This window comes from Podarcis erhardii, assembly GCF_964252035.2.
Source record: "Podarcis erhardii genome assembly, chromosome: 7".
NCBI lineage: Eukaryota > Metazoa > Chordata > Lepidosauria > Squamata > Lacertidae > Podarcis > Podarcis erhardii.
The window spans coordinates 81389066-81415410 of NC_138511.1; the positions used below are offsets into that span (position 1 = coordinate 81389066).

A 26345-nucleotide genomic window follows, 5' to 3' on the forward strand; every position below is an offset into this window, starting at 1 on the left:
CTACGGTGGCTGTTTGGAGCGTGCGGCATCGGGGTTCCCCCCTCCCCCTTTTATCACCAGTGTTCTCCATGGGACCCAGGGGGGATATAAACCAAGCCAAGCCACGGACGGGCACGGCTTCTCACCACTTCTTCCAGAACCAGAGCCATAAAAGGCCTCTCTTGGAAATTAAGTCCTTGTAAAAACACCACCATCCCCTGTGTCTGCATATAGGTCAGAGGCAGAGGCTGTACATCACGCAAAAATCGGCAGTCAACGCGTTCACCCTGGGCAAAGGGTGAGCAGGATGATGCAGTAGCTGCAGCGTTAAGAAACCGACCTGCAGCCGGCTTTCTGAGGTTGTACGACCGTGGCTGTTTTCCTGCTGGGGCAAACTAGCTTTTGGTCTGTTTCGGCTCTGGCGCATGGTACTGTGCTGGTCTTTGTAATAATTAATTTTATCATTTATACCCCGCCATTCTGGCTGGGTTTCCCCAGCCACCCTGGGTGGCTTCTAGCACATATAAAAACAATAATAAAACGTCCAACCTTCAAAACTTGTACTCAGCATAGAGGCAGCTGTTGCCCCAGCTACGTACATCTGCACACACACAAACCACCTCAATGAGCCTTATCAAAGCTGGCAGAGCAGGAAATGGCTTGACATTTTTAATGCTCCAATTCAGCTAGCTCCTTGTATAATCCCTGTTGCTGTATTGACTAAAAATGGTGTTCCAACCCCCTACAATGCAGGAATCTCAACACATGGGTCCCCCATCCAGTTTGAAGCAATACACCCCACCTAGTCCTGGGTTAATGGCAGAGCAAACAGTACATTGCAAACCTCTTCCCCAGAGTGTTGAGCCCAACCGTAATGCAATTTACTGAGAAGTATAGTATAAATGCAATTGTTAGGGCTGGTCACTTAATAGAAACTCAAAGTGCATTCAGCGAGCTCTGCCCAGTCTAGTGCCCTACATCTGCTTTGAACTGCACGTTCGCTGGCTAAGCATGATGGGATTTGTAGTCCAAAATGTCTGGAAGGCACTTGACCAGGCTTCCTCAAACTCGGCCCTCCAGATGTTTTTTTGAGACTACAATTCCCATCATCTCTGACCACTGGTCCTGCTAGCTAGGGATCATGGGAGTTGTAGGCCAAAAACACCCGGGGGGCCAAGTTCGAGGAAGCCTGGACTAGATTGAGGAAAGCAGAGTTAAGCAGTGTAATGAGGAGGCTCCTGTTTTTGTCTACATGGATGTAAGATGATGTTTGGCATATTATTTCTCCTGCCATAACCCTCTCTGTCCAACTTGTGTGAGGCCTTGTAAAATAGTTTGGGACAATTGGAACTTGCAATCACACCTTGTAGCACAAATGCCCTTGAGCCAAAGGATCCATGCAGCTTTTATGTCGGTTCAAAGTATTATAGAATTTCAGTGTTGGAGGGAACTCCAAGGGTCATCTGGTCCAACCCCCTGCAATACATGGATCACAACTTAAGAATCCCTGGCACGTGGCTATCCAACCTGTGTTTAGAAACCTCCAGGGAAGGAGAGCTCGCCACCTTCCGAAGTAGTCCATACCACTGTCAAACAGCTCTTAGCATCAGAAAGTTCTTCCTAATGTTTGGTCATAGTCTCCTTTCTTGTAATTTAAATCCATTGGTTCAGTCCCTCTGGAGCAACGAGAAAACAAGCTTGCTGCATCTTCCCCAAGATACTTCATAGCCCTTAGCTGACCCTGCTTTGCTGTTAAAGACAATTTTTTTACTAGAAGGGACAAAGATTGCCAACACGCTCAGTGTAGCTTAAAAGATGCCTCAGTCATCACTGCCCAAGTATCTCTTGCAGTAATTTCATTTCTCGCTGAATCCCAGGACATGAGACCCAAAGAGGGTTTTGTGCCAGCAGCTGCAATCCTAAACCCACTTTTTGGGGAGTGAGCCCTACAAAATGCACTGGGACTTCCTTCTGACTACAACTCCCAAGTTCCATCCTCAAAAATGACAAGTTGATTTGAATAGGGGAGGGCAGAAGATTAGCACAGTGGGTGCCCTCCTTCCCTGCCCCCAGTGCCCAGTAGGGAGCTGTTTGCAGAGAGAGAGCGGTAAAAGTTAATGTGGGATGTAATGCATGCAGCACAGTCTTATGAGCTGTTGCCATTTGATGGCCGCCATGAAAGTTGGTGCCCATGACTGCGAAAAGAGAACAGAGTTTCTGTAAAAGGGGCAGAGGCGGCACTGCCAGGCAGCCTTCTAAGCCAGCTTGTTGCAGAAAGGGAACTTCGGTTGCAGATGCAAGCAGGAGAGAGAGCTGTGCCCCACAGTTAGCATTGCTAAATGTCCTCCCACTTTTCAGTAGGGCTTCCTGTGCTTTGGACAGCTGTAGGACAGGTTGTTGTCCAACAGGTGAAGCTTTCCTCTCTGCCAACATCTTGTTTTTGAAATTCAGCCTAGCCCAGTCCTTCCCTTCTCCCTCTCCACCAAAAGGCACCATTTCAGCTTTCAGGAAAGGGGGGGGGGGGTTGGAGTGCGCTCAGCTTCCAGCAGCGGGGAAAGGAGTGATTGACAGCAAGGCTCAATTTTCTCTTGGATGTATTCAAGATTAGATTGCAAAACTGCAGTGCATTTTAAGAGGATGTGGCTACATCATCATCATCGTCGCCAGAGAGAGAGAGAGAGAGAGAGAGAGAGAGAGAGAGAGAGAGAGAGAGAGACGTGATCCTGAAGAATAATTACACGGGGCTGGAAACACAAGAGGACCGCCCCCCCCCCTTCTCCCTACTCTCCCTCCCAAATACTGAACCCAAAGAGGGTCTGGTAGAAATTAGACTCAACTACTCATTTGCAGGCTGCAAATTTGTAATGCCAGATAACCCACAGCAGATTCCTCTCCCATGCTTCGCTTCCTTCCTACTAACGAAGCTTTCCTGGAGGTCTTCATCTCTCTCATCACCTTGCACTTTGTTCAGATACTGTACCCTGTTTCTGCAAGACCCAACCTACCCTAGCTCTCTCTATGGGGTGGTACAGCCCTCAGTTGCTCCTCTATCTCTCTTCTCTTTCCCCCGCCTCCAGGGAAATAAGTATCGCTACTTTCTTTCTTTCTGGTTCACCTGAGAATCATAAAATTGTAGAGATGGGAGGGACCTTAAAGGTCTTCTAGTCCAACCCCTCTTGCAACACAGGAATCTTTTGCCCAACCTGGGGCTCGAACCCTCAACCCTGAGATTAAGAGGCTTGTGTTCTCCTGGCTGAGCTATCCCAGTCAAGCCGCCAAGCAGGATTGAACTTCCCTGCATCAGTTGATGGGATAGGGAGTTCAATACTGTTTTCTGAAGGGCAGGTTTTGGCTGCATGTCTATATCCTCCACACCGGGCATTGCGCAGGATGTCCAGTGTGGGGCAGGTGTTTGGGGCGTGGAGGAAACAGTCCCATGGGACACATGGGGAGGTCTGGCACACCGCATTTGGCACAGAGGCTGACCATTATCCACTACTGCTTTAATCAGGGACATTGCAGGGGGTTGGACTAGTTGCCCCTTGGGTACCTTCCAATTCTAAGATTCTATGATTTATTTATTTTTTCATCAAAAAGGGGAGGAAGGGGCTTATCGGGGGCCTGGCACAGAAGACCTGGGGCTCGAGGCCCCTGTGCCATTGACATCCCTGTCACTCTCCTTTTATCAAAGTTCAGCCCCAACTTTTCCTTGCAGTCTCATCCCTCATCGCCAGCTGATGCAGAAGGGGAAATGCAAGGAAGGCTGCCTTTGCCCTCTCCTTATCCTTGCCTCTCCTGCCCCACTGTCTAAATTTAGGCTGCCAATTCCTCGGGGCAGGGACCTGCCTTTTGTCTGTGCATCTCTGTGCCAGGCAGCCTACGCTCTGATGGAGCTCTGTGTGCAAATCAATGAAAACACAGAAAACCAATTACCATCCTAATTCTAGGTTTGCTCGAGAGACATGTTCCTGAAGAGGAAGCGGCAGAAAGGTCCCACTCACCGCCCGCTTTTCCTTTTCCAAGAATCTCGTTCCTTGCAGCTCTCTCGGTTCACAGCTATGGCCTCTTGTTGTCTCTACCCTAAAGAGGCCGGGGAGCCCTCTGTCCCTAAGTGGCGTAATCCCATCATGTCCTACCCATTCTCCCTGGGCAGCACCTGGTTCCAATCTCAGGACTCTCCCTGGACTACAACACTAAAAAGGAGCATGTTGCTATACCCAACGGTGCAGTGGTTCAGGGTTGTGTAGGGACATGGGTGGTGCTGTGGTCTAAACCACTGAGCCTCTTGGGCTTGCCAACTGGAAGGTTGGCAGTTCCAATCTGTGTGACGGGTTGAGCTCCCATTGCTCTGTCCCAGCTCCTGCCAACATAGCCATTCGAAAGCACGCCGGTGCAAGTAGATAAATAGGTACTGCTGCAGCGGTAAACGGCATTTCCGTGCGCTCTGGCTTCCGTCATGGTGTCCCATTGCACCAGATGCGGTTTAGTCCTGCTGGCCACATGACCTGGAAAGCTATCTGTGGACAAACGCCGGCTCCCTCGGCCTGAAAGCGAGATGAGCACCACAACCCCATAGTCGCCTTTGACTGGACTTAACCCTTTACCTTTAGCAGCAGCAGCAGGAAGAGGCGAAGGAGGAAGTGGGAGCGAGGCAATGGGGTCGCCACCATCACCATCCATGTCCCCACCATAGAAGGCTGTGACTCTCTGGCCCAGCAGGCCTCCAGCCATCCATCCTGCCGGCCATGTCAAATGAAAACAAGGAGAAAGTGAGCCAGGACAGGCCTGAAGAGAAGGTGGCAGCAGGAAGAGACTCTGGATGAGGAAGGGTGTAGCTTGTAGGGTGCAGGCAGGACCGTAGGCGGCTGGAGTTTGAGAGGTGTGGAGGGTCAAGGAGGTTATGGGGACCAAGGGTGAGAGCTGGAGCTAACTGGGCTTCATAGGTGGGGTGGGAGTTTGTTCGTAGCATGAAAAACTTTAATAAAAATCTTAACGTGCAAAATAAAAAAGCCCTCTTTTCCTAGTGATGCTGCTGTAGAATAGAATGTCCCTATTTTTCTCTGAGGGATATTGGAGGGTGTGTCAACATAGCCACTATTCAGTCTAGTCAGGTTCTCTACATGGGGAGGGGGGGTATGGCTTGTCCTTTGCCTCAGGTGGTAAAACGTCCCTGTCTTCTTATCCGCTCGGCATCTTAACCGGTCGCTTTGCTCTTGCCCCGACAGTGGCTGGCGGCTGATTGGATTAGGCACCCAAGGAAACCCTCTCGACCAAGAGGCCAGGAAGACACTCACCTTGCTAATGAGCAGAATGAGGCTCGTTAGGAACAATTTGATTCCGAGATGAGTTTGCTGCCCCAACGATCAGGCGCCATCCATCTTTGTTCTGCCAGTAGCCGTGACATTTGGGATTTGGGGACAGATGGGCCCAGCGGCCTGATTCGGAAGAGGCTGCAGAAGAGCTGTGCAAGGGCTGTGGGGCCTTCTCAAACAATTGTAGGTGGGAGGCTAATAAAAACGGCCAAGGGATAGGTAGGTCCTTTTATTCCATACCGCAGAAGCCAGGTAAAGGAGCGCAGGCAGGTGTGTGTTTTTTTACCAAAACTGAGAAGCAGGAGCTACTTAAACTTTGCGCTAAAAATGGGATGGTATCCATGTTCTACCTCCACTGGCAGGAGCAGAGTGTCTTTGAGTACCAGTGGAACAGAATCACAAGTAGGGATAAAGCTCTGTTGGCAGAGTGTGAGACTCTTAATCTCAGGGTTGTGGGTTCGAGCCCCACGTTGGGCCAAAGATTACTGCATTGCAGGGTGTTGCACTAGATGACCCCCGTGGTTCTTCCAACACTACAGTTCTATGATTCTTAACTGTTGTGCACAGGTCCTGCTTTTGGGGCCCTGGCTTCTTTCCTCCTTGTCCCATTGTGTGTTGTGGTGGTGTTTTTTCAGACCATAATCCTGCAGGTAGAGACTGCCTTGTTTTGATTGCCTTCAAGCTGCTCCGGCAGCCTTTTGGCAGAATAAACTCATGCATAAAGATAAAGGGACCCCTGACCATTAGGTCCAGTCGTGGCCAACTCTGGGGTTGCGGTGCTCATCTCACTTTACTGGCCGAGGGAGCTGGCATACAGCTTCCAGGTCATGTGGCCATCATGACTAAGCCGCTTCTGGCGAACCAGAGCAATGCACGGAAATGCTGTTTACCTTCCCGCCGGAGCGGTACCTATTTATCTACTTGCACTTTGACGTGCTTTCGAACTGCTAGGTGGACAGGAGCAGGGACCGAGCAACGGGAGCTCACCCCGTCAACCTTCTGATTGGCAAGCCCTAGGCTCTGTGGTTTAACCCACAGCGTCACCATGTCCCCTTTTTGTGCTGCTTGATGTGCTGGCTCTGAGGGGAAGGCAGAGGACAGGGCTGGGTTGGAAAAAAGGGGGGGGCAGAGCAGGATAGAAGGAGTCTTGATTTAAAAAAAAAATGCTTTGTGCTTCCGCATCTAATCTTGCCCCTTTCCCAAAAGAGCCAGTGTGGTGTAGTGGTTAAGAGCGGTGGACTCATAATCTGGTGAGCAGGGTTCGATTCCCTACTCCTCCACATGCAGCTACTGGGTGACTGTGGACTAGTCACACTTCTCTGAAGTCTCTCAGCCCCACTCACATCACAGTGTTTGTTGTGGGGGAGGAAGGGAAAGGAGATTGTTAGCCATTTTGAGACTCCTTCGGGTAGTGATAAAGCGAGATATACTCTTCTTCTTCAAAATTAATTTATTCGTGTGTTTTTCTTCTTGTAAATCTACCACAGAATAAAATAAGATAAAATCTGGATTTGATTTGTGTTTTGTTTTTTCAGGACAGTGGAGGGCTTGTGTGCTGTGTCCCATAGGTGTGGTGGCACTTGTCCTTCTTCTGACAGGAAATGCTCTGAAGGGTGGGGAGGGGGGACCAAAATTGGGGGGCTGAGGAGGGTCAGTTGGGGGGAGTGAGACATGTCCTTATTTCCACCTGACGAATGCTGGAGGATATGTATGTGCTTCTTAATGCTCTGAGGGCCTGGATGTGAGAACGACGGCAAGGGCCTTCAAACAGCTACTGTCTAGAAACACCTATCAAAGTGGTCCAGAATGGACAAAGCCACAAAGATGACCTGGAAGCACGGGGCAGATAGAAAAAGGGTCCATTGTTGTGGAGAACAATCTCTGGAGAGGGGCAGAGTTAGGTTAAGTGGAAATATGGCTGTGATCCAGCAAGATAGAAAGCGCTGCAGGTAAATTCAGGCCAGGGAGATGAACACTGCAATCCCAGGCAGGGCCGGGGCCTGAAAAGAGGCGGGTGGGCCCTTTCTTTTTTCTTTTTCTAGAAGGCAAATTCTTCTCCCTCCTCCTCCACTTTTCAAGAGCCCTCATTTCTCGGCTGCTCAGCCTTGGACTCGCCGTTCTGCGGTGGTGGAGCTGGGCATCTGTTCGTATTAGTTGCCCAGCGAAGCCCAGGACTGTGATGATGGGAAGACACTCGCCCGCTAATGAGCACAGCGAGACTCATTAGGAGCGATGTGATTCCCAGACAGCTTTGCCTGCCTCCAGCTTAAGAGAGTTCACCGCTGTGACCCGGAACGGGGAAAAGGCAGGCGAAAGGGCACACCGAGGCAGGCAAACAGAAACTCTTTAAGAGCAATGAAAGCGGTCTGAGCATCACACACACACACACACACACACACACACACACACAGAGTCGCGGCAGCCCAAGGCTTCTCTTTTCTGGCCCCAGACGCTTCCTCCACTTCTAAACTGCTGTGCTCCTTACCATATTACCTGCCTTCATCCTTAGCCTATCTGTGGAGGAGGAAGTGACAGCCTTGGCAGCAGCAGGGCCGGCTCATGGCATTTTGACACCCGAGGCAAGCTACAAAATGGTGCGCCCCTCCCCAGCCAGGGAAGGAGAAGTGCGGAATAAGCGTGGAAAGAGACCAGCAGGGCCTCCTGTTCCCCAAGACTGCTGTAGAGGCAGATACAGCCTTGCCACGGCCTTTGATGCCACCACAGGGTGGTGCATTCCTTGGAGGCTGATCTGCTTCCTCTGTAACTCCTGCCACCCGAGGCAGTCACTTCCCTTTGCCTCGTGGGTGGGCCGGCCTTGAATGTCAGCATGGGGCATCCTCAGGCAGCCACTGGGATCCCAGTAAACTAATGTTAGTCCCAATGAGCACCGGACTGCTGGGTGTTTCCCTTTCGATTTCTCACAATGCTCCACTGCAAGTCACTTTGGATTGTTAACATGGTGCGCCCTCCCCCTGTCACCCCCCTGAAGGAGTGCTGCCATTTAAATTTCCCACAATGCCCCAGACCAGGGATAGTGAACATGGTGCTCTCCAGACAACCCTATCTCCAATCGGCCCCAGCTACCCTGGCCAAGGATGTTGAGGGCTGTAGTTCAGGAACACCTGGAGGAAATCATGCTGGGTACCCTGCCCCCAAATGCTGCTACATCAGGATACGGCAGGGTCTCAAAATGGTGTGGCTGGCCACTGTGAGAGCAGGATGCTGGATTAGATGGGCCTGATCCAGCAGGCTTTTCTTATGTAACCTGGAGCTGGTGATTTGGATATACAGTGGTACCTCGGGTTACATATGCTTCAGGTTACAGACTCCGCTAACCCAGAAATAGTACCTCAGGTTAAGAACTTTGCTTCAGGATGAGAACAGAAATCGTGCTCCGGCGGTGCGGCAGCAGCAGGAGGCCCCATTAGCTAAAGTGGTGCTTCAGGTTAAGAACAGTTTCAGGTTAAGAATGGACCTTCGGAACGAATTAAGTACTTAACCCGAGGTACCACTGTATATTATTTGTTCTCCGGCCCCCTCATGCCTTGGAATGCAATGTGCATCTGTCCAAATTGTTTTCATCACGTCTTGGTCTTCGTCACTCAAAATCATGGGGGTGTCACCACAAGAGCCCGAGAATATCAGCCAAGAGGGTGCAAAAGGGATCTCAAACGGAGACCACACCAATAGATGAGGTCATGGGCATGATCCAAAAGGCTCAGCCAGATGGGTTTCTTGGCCTGATCCTGACCGGGGAAACCACAGCTGTAGGTCAGGAATAACAGAGGCCAAGGCAGGAGGACTGCATGCAGTGCTGGGTCCGTTGCTTTTACCTAGATTGCCACTCCAGCTTCTTGGGCAAGCGCGAGCAGAAAGTGCCGCAAACCCAGAATTTATGCCATTTTGTTGAACATTAAATTCCCCCCACTCCTGCAATTGTTTTAAAATATTTTTTCCGGTAGCTCCCAGTCGGAATGTTTTCCACGAGAAGAGAGTTTTGTACAGAATGACAGATGGGGGACGCGTAGAGGGACCCGGCGGAGTAATAAAAATGAGAGTGAAGGAGAGAAATGGAAGGGAAAGCAGGAACTAATGTGCAAGGCTCTCCGTCCTCAGCCGAAATGGGGGCTTAGCGCATTTGTTCAGGGACTGGAAACAGGCACAGCAGAAGACCAGGGCAGAGCAGGTGTGTGTGCGTATAGATGCTGCATAAAGATGTGAGAGCAGTGCATGCAGCGGCAAGAACGTGGACAAGAGGAGCAAGAATCCAGGACCGGGACAGCAGTGGGGCAGAACAGCCACGGAGCATTATGGATTGCAGGAAGAGCCGGATGAGCACAATGGCTTTGGATGGGGAGCTACTCAACACCCAAGTTCACTGGGTGGCCTGGGGCTCTGGCTGCATCTCTCAAGCCCCAACATTACTGTGAAAATATATCAGAGGGGTTGGGGAGGCATTTCCCCAAGGCCCTCAGAGAGGGAATGTGAGGAGGCCGACCTGGAGGACAGAATGGGATCCGGCAAAACAGAGATTCAAATCCAATTTTTGGCACAAATTCTTGTGCAGCCTTGGTTGGGGGCAAAGCACACTCTCCCAGCCTCCATTTCTTATCTGTGAAATGGGAGCCTCTGTGCCTCCGCGGATGAGAGTGGCTTTGGCGTTTGGCTGAGCGGCGGCAGTGAACCCCCACGGGGCTTTGCTGTCCCTGTCGGCTTCATATGTCTGTTCTCGCCCCCCCTCCCCCCCCCACTTTTGCAGCAGAAAGATTGTGACAGCAAAAGCACCGAATTTGCTTGTTGCTGCCTTAAGTTCTGTCAGTAGCATCCCTGACACAGGAAAACAAGTTGGATCTCCTGCACGGCGTTTGCTCCAGAGGACTTTGAGGCTGGGCAGCTTGCTGGGGCTCCAAGACTGGGAAATAATAGCCCCCACCCCACCCTGTTCCTCTCCACTTTTCCTGGGCACCTGGCTAGAGATGGATGCAGTGGAGAAGAATTCTCAGTTTGTCTGCTTCAACTCTTGAAGGATTGGGGAGTTGGGCAGGCGAACAGAGCTCACATCATTACCTCCACTTCTGAATACCAGTTGCTGAAAACCACAGGAGGGGAGGGGGCTGTGTGGCTCAGGTCCTGCTTTTAGGCCTGTCATGGGAGCCTGGCTAGCCTCTGGGAAAACAGGTTGCTGGACTCTATGAGCCCCTGGCCTGATCCAGGACAGTTCTCATGTTCTTTGCATTTGCAGAGCCAGAACCGCTTCCACAGCACGCACTCATGAACAAGGATACCACAACCACTGGTGTTAAAAGAATTAATCAGGGGGATTTATTGAAGTATCAAAGGTGGTTAAAAGGCAGACATAGATATTTACATATATATTAACTTTCGGGCGTGGGGGAAACAGTCTTGGGCTGCAGAGGAACAAGCCCCCCTGCATACTCCCGACCCCCAGTTATATATTAATTATTATATTTTCCATTCTTTTCATTTTTTTTAATCTCCCCTTCCGAGACACAAACAATATAAAATAAAAACCGCGAGCCAGAGACGGACACAGAATCACACGTCGGTTTCTTTTCTTCTGTTTTGTTCCCCAGACAAAAGACAGAGGGAAAGGGGGTGGGATGGAAATTCGAGGGAAAGCGAGGAGTGGGCATCTACTGGCACAAAATGAGGGACGTCGGCAAGGATGGAAGGAACCAAGAAGACCAGGAGTGGAGTGCAGGGCGGGGGAGAAGGGAGCGGGGAAGAGACGGGGTTCAGCACCCCCCTTTTGTGGTTAAACGCTCAATCATGGGGCTGGACCATGGGGTGAGGCGGCAACTGCCTCTGGAGCAGCCATTTCCACAGGGGATTCCTCCCATTGGCAGTCACCTGCACTGCATCCTGCAGCAGTGCATTGCAGCCACCTCTGGGGCAGAGCAGCCATTTGTAACAGGGGTTCGCTTAAAAAATGACCCTTTACCGCAGCTGTGTTTGGGGGAGGCTGAACCCATGAAAGCAACATCCAGGCAGGTGCTGAGGGAGGGGTGCCTATTGCTGAGCCTCTCGTCCTGCTCTTCTTTGCCGATCCCAGCTGCTTCCGGGGAGGGAGGCCGAGCGGAGAGGGAGGGAGGAAGGGGCAAGGGGGTGTTGCGAGCGACACAGCGGTTTCTCTCTCGGGGTCTGGGGATGGGATGGTGTACCATCGTGGCCACCAGGCCCAAAGGCCAGGAGGAGGAGGAGAAGGAGCTGAAACTGGCCACAGTCAAATCTGCACATGTTGGCAAATTCAGACGGATGCATATTCTTTTCCCATGTCCTCCACTCTCTGCAGAAGCTGGGCTGTGGGCCAGGGGGCAACGCTTGGCTGTCAAGGACAAAGTGTGGGCTGTGGGGGGTCAATGCGCCGATGGGGCTCCGTAGTCCCATCGCCTGTCCCCAGCTGGGCACATCACATAACAAGGACGACAGAGACAGACAGAGACACCCCCTTTCCTCTTCCCACCCTCCCTCTCCCTCCCCAAACTATCATGGCTTTGAAGGAAGAAAAAAAAAGAGTCCAACTTGCTTCATAAGGCCCCACACGGCTTGAGCGGCTCTGGGCTTAGCAGTGGGGGGAAACGTGCGGCTGAGAGAGATATGGTGCCAGGCGCCCTGAAGAGAACTCAAGGTGACCCGGCGACTCCCAGCCTCACTCTCCTGTCATGCTGCACGCAAAACACTCCAACCCGGCGGCTCCCCTCCTCAGCGGCTGGGGGCAAAACACACCCGAGGGGGGTCCCAACTCACAGAATGGCTCTCTCCCCCCCGACCGCCTTCCCTGAACTTGAGAGTCTCCTCCAGGGCTGCTGGGAAGATCCTTGCGCTCCAGAGCAAAATATGTTAGCCCCATCTCCCTCCCCAGATATTTTGAAACTCAGTGCTAATATCGGAAAGAAAAGCAAACAAGCAAACCCAGAGCTAACGGGCCACAGTCCCTCCAAGGGGAAGGGCCCTTTGACACCGTGACCCACCCTCGCAGTCTCAGCAGCCCTGGATCTCTGGGTGTCCTCTCCCCCTCCCTCGCTGGGTGGCTTCTACGCTATTTACAAAGAGACCCAAGCCCTCCCACAGGGCTCTGCCTGTCCCCAAAGAGAAAAGGGTTGTGGCTATCCCAGCCTCCTGCTCTTTTTTATGGAAGTGGGGCCATGCACACGCACACACTCTCTCTCTCTCTCTCTCACACACACACACATACATCCTCCCCAAAAGTAACAGGAAATAGCTCTGGTGCAGAGGGCATGGAGGGGGGAGGAGTCAGACAATGGCAGGAGGCGGAGCTTCATAGCTGGGGGTGGGGCTAAAGTCCTCGGTTTCAAAAATAAAACCGAACAAGTGGTGGCCATGTGTGTGTCCCCCCCCCTTTTTTTACACAATGGATATTTTTTTAAGCGTTTTTTTTTCTCTTTTTAATCCAACCCTTCTTTCCCCCTCCCTCCCCTCCCCCAGCAAGAGTGGCAGCTTTTCTATAAATGTCTCTCCCCCCCTGCCTTCGGCGCTCCCCCTCCTCGGCCATTCTGCCCCCAGCGCTCAGCACCCCTCCCCTTCCCCCTCCCCTCTCCCAGGCTCAGATGAAGAATTCCTCCTTGCGTTTGTGGCCGTCGCCGCCGTTCAGAAAGGCCTCGCGGGCTTCTCCGTGCTCGTCCAGGCCGCTTGCCTCGTGCGTCAGATAGGAGCCTGTAAAAAGAGGACGGGGGTGGGTGTGAGTTGAGGAGAAGTCTGGGCACAAGCAATGGTAAGTGGGGCGCACAGGGCCCTGGAGGAGACTCAAGATCTTGCTAAGGTGACTCCATTCATAGAATCATAGATTTGGAAAGGTGTAGGAATGATCGCTGGGTGCGGAGCACACTCCCACTCACAGATAAGGCCACAGCTGTCTGAACATCTTCCCCTCTGTCTAACCTTTTGCGGTCTCAGTAGTCTGCGGTGTCCTGTCTGTGACCTTTGTCTCTGAGACCTTTGTCTCCTTCATCATAAATTGTGCAAGGGGAAAATGACGCGGTGGAAACAGGGGCCAAAATAACTTTGTACCACCCCACCATCTCGGGACTGGAAGATGTGTAAAGGTCACAGCCCAAAATGTATCTGCCTGGGTTTGCATATTGTGTCAATAAAAGGAGCCTCCACAGAGCTGGCCAGCAGCTTGCTTGCAGCTCACCTGTGCGCAGCTCACCTGCATTATCAACTCCTGCCTCATGTCCTTCACTTCAGAAAGAACCCCAAGGGTCCCCCATTCCAACCCCCTGCAGTGCAGGAATCACACCTCTAATTACATGTGTTGGTCCTCATCCCACAACTAGAGAACAGATCCTTGCTTTGGAACTATTTCTGTTTGTATGAAAGCCACACTCTGTCACCCTCAGTTTGGAATGGCTTTGAAGACACATAGCCAGCGTATGCATGTGCAATGGGACCTCACGGGTGTTTAGTCACAAATACGTCCCTACTGGACTTAACTTTCAGCATTCGCTACTGTCAGAGCTGCCCGAAGTCCCAGCTCATAGAGGACCAACGCCAGGTCGTTGTTATATACAAAAGTCTTTATTGAAGTTCAGTCTCTATTTCAAAACCGTGGCGCGCAGCTCTACGTCTTAAACCCTAGACCGCCGAAGCTCCGTCTGAATCTCCTCCCCCCTGACACCAGTTTAAGACTCTAGACCTGCTCCACCTCTTCCTCTGCTCTCTCCTCCTCTGGGTCCTCCTGTCCGCTGGGGCATTCCCCTTTCTGGACTCTTCTGACGCTGAGTCCCCTGACTCCTCCCCCTGCCTCCGGCGGGCTTTAGGACCTGGTTCCCAATCCGGGTTCTCTGCTGTCCCGTGCGCCTGTACATTTGAACTTGGCTCTCGCGCCAACCCAGTGACCTTCCTCCTGACCGTTACACTGCTTCTGTCACTACTTCCCTCTTCCAGGAGGCTAGCTGGACCTGACCTCCCCTCCGTTCCCTGACTCTCCGATGGAGGCGTGGTCAGCCCTGACTCATCTTCTCTCCCTGCTGGGGGAGACACTGGCCCCGAGATCTGGGACTCTTCCCCCCCACTACGCTCTGGTGGGGAAGCTGGTCCTGATCTCCAACTGCTGCTCTGGGAGTCCCCGCTGGCCCCTTGCTTCTGGAGTGTCCCCTTTTGGACCCCCCTTGCCCTGGCCACCGGCGCCCCCTTCTGTGAATCTTCTGATTCGCTGGAGAGGCTCATGGAATCTCTCGGGCCACTGTCATCTTCTCCTACGCTGCCCTCAGATTCTTCCCCTTCGCTCTCCATTTCCTCTCTCCCCTGTGCCTCTGCTCCTGAGCCCCTGACATCTACAATCAAGGAAGAGGAATTCTGGAAGGCAGAGAATATCAGGTTCTGCTCTCTAACGAGTGTCCCCACAGCCAAGTGGGCGTGCAGTGTCAATCGAAGGAGAGCAGAACATTCCCCCATCCGAACACATGCACCCCAAACCAACCAGGTGGTTACACCGCAAGCTGGCACCAGGGCTTGGTAGCTTCACTCACTGACTGAGCCTCGAAATCTCACGTTCCTGATTGCTGCCAAGAGCGGCTGGCCTGCCCTCTCCAACCAGCTGTGGGAACCGAAGGAGCAGATTTCTCTGCTTCTCGTTCTTCCTTTGGGGGCAGAGGTGCAGACTGGGGTCAGAGGGAGAGGGCAAGCGAGAGGCAACAAGGAGAATGGGAACTCTTTAAGTGTCTTGCCCAAGAATTCCTCTCCGAAATCTGCAGCTGGCCGTGAGCGGCTAGAAGAAAAATGCAGGTGGTGTACACACATCCTGTACATTCTGCATCCTGTAGGTTTTTGGTGTGTTTTTTTGAAATACTAAGCTTGGATCCATTTCCCCGCAAACCACCTTTGATCCGAATTGAGAAAAAACCCCACCTCGCTGTGTTTTAAGCCAGCAATTGTGTACACAGCCTTGGCATTCTCCTCCCCACATACAAAGAGGATTGGGAAAGACTGTGAGAGAGGCTGGTTTTAGGAGCCACAAAGTCCTTCCTATGGTGGCAGGAAGCCTCACTCCCAAGCCCTGCGGGGTCTCCCTGCTTTTATCATTTCAAGCTCCTCACTCCAACCCCAAAGGCTAGAAATATGCTTTTTGAATACACACAGAGAGAGACACACACATGAAAAGACTGTGCTGCAAGGCAGTTTCTCAGATCAGTGGTGAGAGATAGATGGAGCAACCCAGCTTTCCTTCTATAAATCAGCACTCGTGTCTCTTATCTGCCCAGCTGGCACCAGGGTTCCGACACTGACCTTTCTGCCGGATGGAGCACCACACCATGACTATAAGCACACAGATGACGAGGAAGACCAGGAGCGCCAGGATGCCCCCGACAATGGCATAGGGCACTGAAGTCTGGGCCTCCACAATGGCCCCGGGGTCTGCCAAAGACAGGGAAAGGTTAAGGTGTGAGAGGCGGGGTGGGTGGCTGGAGGCGGTGCCCGTGAGTTTCATACCTTGGTATGGGCCAGGGCAGAGGACCTGAGCCTACCCTATTTCTGGCTGCCCTCCTGGCAGGGGGAAAGCAAACACCTCCGTTGAGAGACGCTGCCATATGAGCAAGAGTAAGGAACTGGCGGCCCACCAGCCCCAGCCAGGATGGTGATGGGACTGGCACTCCACCGACATTTGGAGGGCCACGGGTCCCCCACCCCTGGCATTAGGGGACAGCACCTAAGACCCTTAATCTGGAACAGGAAGAAAGGGTGTGGTTCCACAGATGTTAATCAATTAAGTTAATTTTATTTGAAAGTAATATTGGAAAACTGCTACAATGACCTATATGGAAACTCAGCTAGGGGGAGTCAAGGAAGTTACTTAACAATGATAGCAAAATTGGGATATTAACAGTGAGGATAAATGTTTGTTTGTTTGTTTTTTCTGTTTTTATATTGTAATGTTTTCTTATTTGTTTGTTATAAATTTGGAAAATCAATTAAAAAATTGAAAAAAAGAAAGGGTGTGGGTTTTTTTTTGGGGGGGGGTCTGGTCATCAGAAACCGCTAACTATAACTCTCACATGACTTAGCGCATCACCCGAACAAAGGAAAAAAAATATTTGGCAAGCGGAAATGTTTCTCCCTGACAGGCTAACTTTCTATGTGCAGGGTTTTAAAAGCGTTCTGTCATGTGACACACCCCCCCGCCTCCCCCGGACCCTGAAACAGACTTTTAACTCCTCGCCCGCTGCATGTGAACATCAGGACAGCAGTGAACTCGGAGGTTCTGGGCTGAGCTTAGGAGAGGGGAGCTCTGGAGCAGAGAACACGTGTTGCTTACCGTAAACCACCAGCACATACTGGTCCGATGAGCGGCCATGTTTGTTGGCCACCTGGCACAGGTAGGTTCCGTTATCCAGCATGCTGAGGCTGGGGATGGTCAGCACCTCTCCCTCCGTCAAGGCCCGCTCTGGCAACGAGTCGTTGGCTCGGCTCCACTTGATGTCCGTGGGGCTGAGGGCGGAAGTCAGGACAGCCGGTGTTAACCTTACCCCTCTCCTCCCAACGCCCATCTCTGGTGGCCCCTGCGGGTCACAAGCGCCTCATCTCCCCCACATGAGCACACACAAACACACACCACTTTCCTTCCTTCCATCAAGGTTATTTGCGGCAAGCGCTGCCAGAGCCCGTGATGGATGGGACATGGAGCTGAGCGGCTGGATCAAGGGGTGCTCGAGTAATAACTCCGCTCGGGAATTGTATCCATCAGTCAGAGCGATATAGAAAGGCAAGGACAATTTGCCCCGCGTATACAGGGAAGAGGTGCCACAGAGCAAGGATGGGGGTCTTATGAAGTGGGGTGGGGGCGGATTTCAGCAGGTGCCGCTTTCGTTGTGTCGCAGAAGAAGGAAAGCCTGCCCCAAATACCCTCTGATATGCCTACTGCTCAGAGGATGTGGCCCCTCTCCAGTGTGGTGTGGTGGTTAAGAGCAGTGGATTCGTGATCTGGTGAACTGGGTTCGATTCCCTGCTCCTCCACATGCAGCTGCTGGGTGACCTTGGGCCAGTCACACTGCTCTGAAGTCTCTCAGCCCCACTCACCTCGTGTTTGTTGTGGAGGAAGGGAAAGGAGAATGTTAGCCGCTTTGAGACTCCTTCGGGTAGTGATAAAGCAGGATATCAAATCCAAACTCTTCTTCTTTTCTTCCAACTGCCCAATAGCACGGCCTGAGGAGGAGGGGTGGCTAACCTGATGCATCCCACCCCCCAGCCAGCCCCCCAAGATGTTGCTGAACTACAAGCATGTTGCTGGGCCTGATGGAAGTGGACTCTGGAGTGTCAAAGCAGATTCTCCTGAAATAGTCAGGCAGGAGTTTTTTGAATAAGAGCAGAAGAGGCTTCGGAGAAGCATCTATGCCCACTTCTTTTGCCTGTGGTCAAGCAGGTTTTGAAAATGGCCTTCAGGTACGGCTGAGAAAGACAGGCTCTGCCGGAAACCCAGGAGATAGGACTGTCTGATAGGACAGGCAGTCTGGAGGCAGGTGGACCTGTCTGACTCAGTCCAAGGCAACTTCCTGTGTTTCTATTCCAGAACCTGCCTTCCCCTGCTCACCCCCACCTCCAGCCTCTCCTCTAATTATGGCTTTCCCCATCCTGCGGAAGTACTCACCGCGGGTTGCCTTTGACGTCACAGGTCAGAACTAAAGTGTCTCCTTCCCGCATCACCCCCTGAGACGGATGGATCCTGGCTGTGGGAGCGACTGGGGTGGAAATAGAGAGAATAAACAGGAGGTCACAAATCAGCCCGTGCACAGAACAGTCACACTTCTCAAGCAAGGCCCGACAATTTGCAACTCTCGCCGCGGAGAGGAAACGTTTCCTTCAGACGTCAGAGCCATTAGAAGCCTGGAATTAAGGTTTTCGCTGGCATTGTGGCTGATATCAATACATGCATCCCTCCTCCTTGTCTTTTCCTTCTAAAAGAGCTGCCTTGCCATAGAAAGAACGCTAGATTGCAAAGGAAGGCTGGAACAGTTTCCCTGGATTTTTGCATCACCCACGAAAATGAGCGATAGAAAACAGTATGCATAAAAAGCAAGGAGATCTATATATCCAGTATATATAAACAGAAACACCAAAATGACACTTATTACACTACAAGGAAATTGAACATGCAAGTAAATTGAGAGCCCACTGAAGAAAATGTGTAGGAAATTTCTGAGTTCGCCCACCACACTACTGAACAGGGTCTCTGAACCAGGGTTTTTCTGCATTGCTTTTAAAAGACACTTGGTTTAGGCTCAGGCCTGCATTGCACTGAGTTCTGGTCCACATTCCACATGGAGCCAAACAATGGTTTGGCATGGATGTGAGTGTGCAGGCTCCCAGGGAGGAGATTGCAGCCTCTTTGGTCCCCTCCTTGGGGTTTAGCTGCTGCACTGAGCTAAGCCATGGCTTGCCTTAAGTGTGTAGTCCAAACTCATGGTTCAGCTCCCAAGGGCAAACCTTGGTTGCGGTTGTGGTGTGTGGGGGACGAGAGCTAAACCACAAACCTGCAGAGAGCAGTGGAAGAGCCACCAGGGAGGAGCATAGCAACCATGGCCTCCTCTGTCAGCGCCTGCACACTCACACATTCACTAGCAGTGTCTGCAGATGTAGAGCAGGTTATTTTCACTTACTGGATTTTCCACGGCAAGGGGAAATCCATTTTGAACAGAAAAATTAATAAACATATGGGCTGGCGCTTAGATGATGATGACATTGGAAGGTTGCTGAGAAAGAATTGTAGGGTCATCAACAGCACCGATTTCACAATGAAGCGGCCAGGTTGCTTGCTCACTAGGGCAAGACAGCTTGGGCATATTACACCAGCCTAGTACTGGCTGCCAATTAGTTTCTGGGCCCAATTCAAAGGGTTGGTTTTGATCAATAAAACCTTAAGCGGCTCAGGACAGCAATACCTCAAGGCCCGCCTTTCCTCATATGAACCGGCCTGTGACCAACATCTCAGGCCTTTCTTCATGTGCACCCTCTAGCTCTGGAGGGAGACGACAGGACTTTTCTGTGGTGACTCCCTGCTTTCCCCAGGAAGGTTCACCTGGTGCTTTCATTGCATAACTTTAGGCACCAGGCAAAAAGACTCCTCTTCTCTCAGGCCTAGGGCTAATCAAGCAATCTACGGCCTTTTAAGCTGGGAGGAGTGGGGACATTATTGTTTTGCTTGTTATGACATTGTGGGCTTTTTTTTGGTGTTTTTATACTGTAAGCCGTCCCTGTGATCCTCAGATGAAGGGCGGTATAGAAATTCAATAAATAAGCCATTAAATTCTCTTTTGGAAGCCCCCTGCTCTCTTGCCCTGGACATTCATTCCCCCAAGAGAAGTAAAAGGTAAAAGACCCCTGGACAGTTATGTCCAGTCAAAGGCGACTATGGGGTTGCAGTGCTCATCTCGCTTTCAGGCCGAGGGAGCTGGCGTTTGTCCACAGACAGCTTTCCAGGTCATGTGACCAGCATGACTAAACTGCTTCTGGCGAAATAGAACACCGTGATGGAAACCAGAGCGCATGGAAACGCTGTTTACCTTCCCGCCGCAGCGGTACCTATTTATCTACTTGCACCAGAGTGCTTTCGAATTGCTAGGTTGGCAGGAGCTGGGGCAGAGCAACGGGAGCTCACCCTATCGTGGGGATTCGTAACCGCCAACCTTCTGATTGGTAAGCCCAAGAGGCCCAGTGGTTTAGAGCCAGAGGCCCACAGCTCTGTAACCTCTGCCCACCCTACTCAAAGGAGAAGGGGAGGGTAAAGGGGCACAGCTGGGCCCAGAATGCACTGCAGCCCTGCCACTTGATGCCAACCCTGCCTTTGCCCTCTTCCCCTGCCAACAAGGCCCCTGTGGTCACTTACACTGTACATCTAGCACGTACTGCGTCTCCTTCCGCTGCCCCCGCAGCGTGGGGTGGGTGGCCTCGCACGTCACGACGCTGCCGTGGTCCCTGCGCTCCACCCGGAAGCGCACCACGTTGGTGATGCTGAACACTTTCCCATTCTCCTGCTTGCTGCCTATTCCTGGGGTGGAGAAACAAAGAACATGTGCACCGGCCCCGCTGGTCAACCCCGCCGAGCGCCTGCAAACGTCCCTTTAAAGCTGAGTTAAGGCGTCACGCCTTGCCGCGGGGCTCTTTCCTGCTTTTCTAATTTTTAAATTACATACAATTAAAATGCAACCGCCGTGCTCGGGAGGGGTAGGAGCGCATAACATTACTCCTACTTGCCTCCAACGCAAGCGCAGAGAACTTGTTCCCGGCAGCCAAGAAGCGCTGGGAGAGACCCAGAAGCAGCCTACTTACGAGTCTAAAAGGAGCCCCAAAAGAAACATCTGCCTTTAAGATGCCAAAAAGCCCTTCTATTTTAAGTATTTTCTGGGCAGGCAGGGGGAAGAGTAGGAGAAGCTGCTAATAAACTCAGCTCGTGTATATGCTGCAGTTAAAGAGACATATGGATGCAGCCTCAGCCTCAGGCGTTTGGAGATGACAAACTTTATTGGGGAGCCGCTCCCTAAAACCAATCCCAAGCTGAAAAAGAGCCAGCACCTTCTAGAGGTGCATTAACTGGATATCCCAGTACTAAGCTAACTCATGTCCCCAACGACAGATCAGTTCCTACCAGGTTCACATGTGTACATTCTGTTCCACTACTGTATTTTTTTTTAAGTGCATAAAATAATATTTAAATATGTATTTCATCTCAGTGCACATGTTTCCAAATTTATTATTATTTCAACCTAAATTATTTGTTTTACCCTAAGATATGCATTTTTGATGGTTATTATTATTATTATTGCTTCACCCAAGTAGGAGAAAAATCTAAAGGAAAACTATGTCCCGTTCTGCACATTCCACTTCGTAAGGTCAGCTGGCATGGGAATTCACAGCTCTGCAGCTTTGGGGCCAAACTCCTACAGGAAGCTAAGTCCCTGGATTCCTCCTTCCTTCCCTCACCTTTCAGCTCTTTCCGGTCCCGGTCCCGGTACCAGCGCAGCGTGGCAGCAGGGCGTGACCTGGGGACACTGCAGGTGAGCTCCACTTCTCCTCCTTCCACGGCCTGTTCCTTGATCTCCACCAAGGGGTTGTCAGGGGGCACTGTAAGGAACAGCAGTTGGGTTATGGGGCAGGCAGTGGGGCTGTCTCCAACACAGCACCAGATCCCACCACAGCATCACCTCCACAGGCACCCAAATCAGTCTCGGATCTGGTAAACCTAGCCGGAGAAGGGTTGGGGAACCTGTGGTCCTTCAAATGTTTTATTCAATTTATAGCCCATGCGTCTGTAATAGCATACAACTAAAACAGGCATGTCCAAGAGGTAGACACTGAGATCAGTGAACGTCTGTGGTAGATCACTGGCTCCCGCCAAAGAAGCCCAGTTTTTAACTCTGTGAGTAGATCGCAGTCTCTTGGAAGTTGGCCACCCCTGAACTAAAACATCTCAATTTTTTTTAAAAAAAAAACCTGGCAAGACCTTCAAAAAAGAAAACCCAGTTAAAATTTTATTTAGGAAACCCAATAACCCACCTCTCATAGCTAATAATTCCAGCGCTTCCAGCAACAGACCTTTCAGCCACCCAATGGCTGAGACAGATGCACCTCACTAGGGAGGGCATGCCACAAATGGGGAGCCACCACTGAGAAGGCCCTGTCCCTGGGTAAGCAGGTAACCCCCAGTGGCAGCTTCTACCAGCCCCAGCCAGTGTGGCCAGTGGTCAGAGAAGATGGAAAATCATCTGGAAGGCTGCCAGTTCCCCACCACTGAACTAGGGGGTCCAACGGCAAGGGTGGTGAGCTCTTCAGGTGGGCCTCTGTGACTGTTCCAGGATTCCTCAAGATCACCAGTACAAATGCATCCTGGGAAACTCCACTTTCAGGTCAAAAACAAAACAAAAGCTGCTAGGCCTTAAATTAGGGTGGAAAAAAATAACACCTCAGAAGCCACAGATGCGAGTGAACAGAATATCAGAGAGTCAGGAAATGGGATTCTGTTGCTCTGCATTGCTCTTGGTTGTCACAGACACACACACACCTCGCCCAGTTGCAAAATTAGAATTATGGAAAAGAAGCCGACATTTGCATAATTTCCTAAGAATACCTGATTTAGCTTCTGTTAATGCAGAATGTGGAGGCTTCCCCACCCCTTCCTTTGGGTAAATTATACAGCATACTGATTCGGAGCATGATCATACGGGTTGTCAATGCTTGGCCTTAAAAGAAGCATATGAATGTCTAGTGATTGTGTGGGAGGTTAGGTAGGCGCTTGAAATTACAGGCTGGGGAATGCAGAAGGTCTCTGCATGCAGGAGGAGGTCTCAGTTAAGGTTGCGGGAAGCCTCCTTTCTGAAAGCCTAGGGAGACTGAGCAAGGCGGGCTAGCGATTTGACTTGACAAGGCAGCTTTCTGTCTCCCTCTCCATCTCGCCGCATCCACACCACACCATATATTTATGGCTAAAGAATCCTGGGGACTTTAGTTTGTTGTGCACAGAGCTGCAATTCCCAGAGCCCTGAACAATTGAAATTTCCCAGAATTCTTTGGGGGAAGTCAAACTTAGCTCAGCGCAGGTCCTGGGAGCTCATAACCAGACCTCACAAACAGGGGTGTTTGTGAGGATGTTTAAGGGGGAGGCCCAGAGTTCTGTCTCTTGGTGGGCATAGGGCCAGAGATATGGAGGGCAAGGGAGCTGCTGCAGTGACCTATAACGACTGTGCCATGTTTGTCATTCTGCCAGAGAACAAGCAGCAGGACACTTGCAGCAAGTGCAAGCTAGTTGTCTTGCTGGAAGAGGAGGTGCAGCAACTTGAGGCCCGCCTAACCACACCTCAAACAACAGGGCAACATGCAGAGTTACTTGATAAGAGCTGGAAGAGAGGAGACTGAGAGGAGATATGATAGCCATTTCAAATATCTTAAGGGCTGTCACACGGAAGGGGGAGCGTGCTTGTTTTCTCGTACTCCGGAGGGTAGGACTTGAACCAGTGGCTTCAAGTTTTAAGAAAGGAGATTCCGACTAAACATTCGGCAAAACTTTCTCACAGTAAGAGCTGTTTGACAGTGGAACATGTGAGGAGAATCAGAACTTACAGGGTTAAACAGTTCTGAGTGACGTCTCACATTCTGAGGCGTGGCTACGTTCACATAGGGGAGTGTTTCTCTGTGTGTGTGTTTCTCTTTCGCTTTTGACGGAGAAGCGGAAGGATGCCAGCCAATTCGCCGGGCTGATTTACGATGTTTTTCTATGCATTAAAAGACTATTGGAGATAAGAGAAAAGCCTGCATTCAGTTTGATTTATTTTCCACACACAGCAACAGTTTCCCCGTTGCGTGAACTCTGCTAGGACTAAGCTAAGAGAGCTGGAGTTGTTTTGATCGGCACGGATGGCCAGTGGCGCAGCAAGGAACGTGCCGGACGCCATTTTGACCCAAGAGAACAGTCTCCCTCGGGAGGCTGTGGACTCCTTCCTTGAGGGTTTTTAAGCAGAGGTTGGATGGCCATCTGTCACGTATGATCTGGTTGAGATTCCAGCATCGCAGGGGGTTGGACTAGATGACCCTTGGGGTCCCTTCCAACGCTAAGATTCTATGAAAGCTGTGTGTGAGAGAGATTATTATAATTACCAGGGCTTCTTTTTCAGCCAGAACTCTCTGGAACAGAGTTCCGGGACCCTTTTTTCCTCAAAAAATATTTTATTAAAAAATCCAAAATTTTGGATTTCTTTAAAAATATGTTTTGATTGCTTTATTATAGGTGTGCTTGCTGCCCTGGCTCCCTTGGAAGGGTGGGGATATAAATAAATTTTGCACAAGGCCTATGTTGGCCTTAATTCATCATAACACCGCAAGGTAAGAACGGACTGACCTTCTTGCTAACCTGCTCCCACCTTCCAGCATCCTGTGGCCAAAGGTCACAAAGGTACCAGGGCTGGATGAAAAACTATTTGGACACCTGCCACATCTTTCAATTCCACTAACTTTTTAGTTGGATTTAACAAGCTGAATATATATGTAAGCAGTGCTTTTTGAGGCTTCTGTTGTTCCACGTAGACCTAGAGTGGCTCCATCCGTCCTTAGCCATCTCCTGTGCCAACACTTCTGGCAATGAGCCCAGTCGAAGGTTAGGCTAGAGGATCACCCCATTTCATTCCAGTTCCATGATTCTCTGAGAACTGTGCTTGTGGGTTTTGTTAGCATTTTTCTTTAAAAAAATCTTAATTGGCTTTAATGTATCTGTGAAGTGTTTCAATTGTTGCAGAACACCCAGAGGATCTGGGTGGACCAAAGAGGGAGCTTTAGGAATAATAACAACTATTATTATTATTCATGGATATGGTACTGTAACTCCTCTTTCTTCCAGTTTATGTCGCAATCCCGAAATAGGGCAGCGGCAGCTGTGGCAGAGAAGGCAGAGGTGGCGACAGCGGGAAAGCGGCACGTACCCAGCACAGTGAGGATGGCGATCTGGTGGTGCGTGTCTTCTGTGTAGAGCTGGCAGAAGTAGCCGCCCTCATCTTCCAGGCGGGCATTGGAGAGCACGATGCGGACTTGCTTCTGGGTGAACTCCACCAGCTGGAACCGCTCATCCTTCAGGGCTGTAAGGAGAGCGAGGAAAAGGTGTCTCATGTTATGGACCAGTGAAATGAGAAGAGAGTCATCAGGCTGTGATGCTGTACGGTTTTCAATTGTATTTCCATTGCTTCTTTTATTTCTTATGCTTTATTTCTTGCTGCAACTTGCATTCCATAGAATTCAAATACATAAGAAGCAATAAAAATACCGTCTTGGGGAGAGGGGTTCCCCACTTTCTCTCAAGTACGAGGGACTGTCTCTATTTGAGACAAGATGTCTCTATGTGAAGATCACTCAGTCCGGGCCGGCCCCACCATTAGGCAAAAGGCAGCAGATCCCATGGGCAGGAAGATTTAAGGCTGCTACCGAAAGCTGCAGAAGTGTCTAGGGCTGGGCAATATCTGGTTTTCAACATAGTGATATCTCACCAGCGAGATATCATGATATACAGATATATCACAATGTCTGAAATAAGGATGGAGCTACGTAGAGGCAATGGCTGGCTTCGCGGTTTTTCCCGTATTGGGATTTTTGCTGGCGCCTGATCTTGTGGTTCGCTGCCCCCTGCAGGAGGCAGGGGTGACTGAGCCGGCATAGTTAACAGCAGGAAGCAAGAGAAGAATTGGCTGGCTTCAGGGTGTTTCCCACGTTGTGATTTTTGCACAACACACCCAAACCTACACGATATATTCACAATATATTGACATGTCAATAATTCTGAAACCGATATCATGATATGGACCTCAAATCTGTTTTGGACGATATATCGATATATCGCCCAGCCCTAGTAGGATACACTTAGCATAGGGAGGTTGCCGTCTGGACTTTCCTCCTCAGTTCCCTCAGCTATCTTGGGTCAGCCCTGGACTCTGACCGGGTTGTTCTTAACTTCAGGGTGTAACCAATCAATTCCCCACCGCCCAGGTCAGATTGGCTAGTGACCCAAAGGAAGAACATTGTTTGCGTGCTTGCTTCCCCATGAGGCATCTGGCTTGGCTAACCTGCCTCGATCCATGTGCTCTGAAAGCACCTCTGATATGATACTTGTTCTCTTCTTGCAGCAGGTTGCACTGTAGTGGGCTGACCTGTAGGGGGTGCTGGTGCTGGTCCAGATGGCAGGCCTGGGATTGAGTGGGTGGCATTTTTCGTCCAGCTCCATCTCTATGGTCCTCTAGCTTTCCAGCCCAGCCTACAACCCCACCGTTCCCGAAGCCCCATTCTTACCCCGCGTGCCGTTGAAGAAGAGCGTCTGGCGGGATGGGTTTTGGATCACCACTATGGAGCCATCGTACTGGTGCAGCTTGCAGTTGATCTCGGCCTGGCCGCCCTCTGCCACGGTCACATTCTCAGCTTGGACCTCCTGAGCTCTGGCTAGTGCAGGGAGAGAAAGAAAAAATGGGTTACCATGACATTCACGGGAGGCGAGTGGGTCTTTAATGTGAGCAGGGATTCGCCTGGGCTGAGTACCAGCACCTGAGCCCCTCT

At 51.0% G+C, this 26345-nt stretch overlaps 1 protein-coding gene and 1 long non-coding RNA gene across 2 annotated transcripts in view; one reads left to right on the forward strand and one right to left on the reverse strand.

Moving 5' to 3' along the window:
• Nucleotides 1–1446: 1446 nt before the first annotated feature.
• Nucleotides 1447–6801, forward strand: LOC309346303. Its single transcript, XR_014158585.1, has 2 exons — nt 1447–2638; nt 2677–6801. It is a non-coding gene; the product is annotated as an uncharacterized lncRNA (long non-coding RNA).
• A 3789-nt stretch (nt 6802–10590) lies between these two features.
• Nucleotides 10591–26345, reverse strand: part of CADM4 (cell adhesion molecule 4) — a 135191-nt gene continuing 119436 nt past the window's right edge. The window contains exons 2-9 of the mRNA XM_081869314.1: nt 26085–26231; nt 24731–24883; nt 21246–21386; nt 20152–20313; nt 17917–18007; nt 16588–16760; nt 15561–15689; nt 10591–12986 (exon numbers count right to left, since the gene is read on the reverse strand). Of these exons, the coding sequence (XP_081725440.1) occupies nt 12877–12986; nt 15561–15689; nt 16588–16760; nt 17917–18007; nt 20152–20313; nt 21246–21386; nt 24731–24883; nt 26085–26231 (1106 nt within the window). The 3' untranslated portion in view covers nt 10591–12876. The remainder of the gene's footprint in view (nt 12987–15560; nt 15690–16587; nt 16761–17916; nt 18008–20151; nt 20314–21245; nt 21387–24730; nt 24884–26084; nt 26232–26345) is intronic.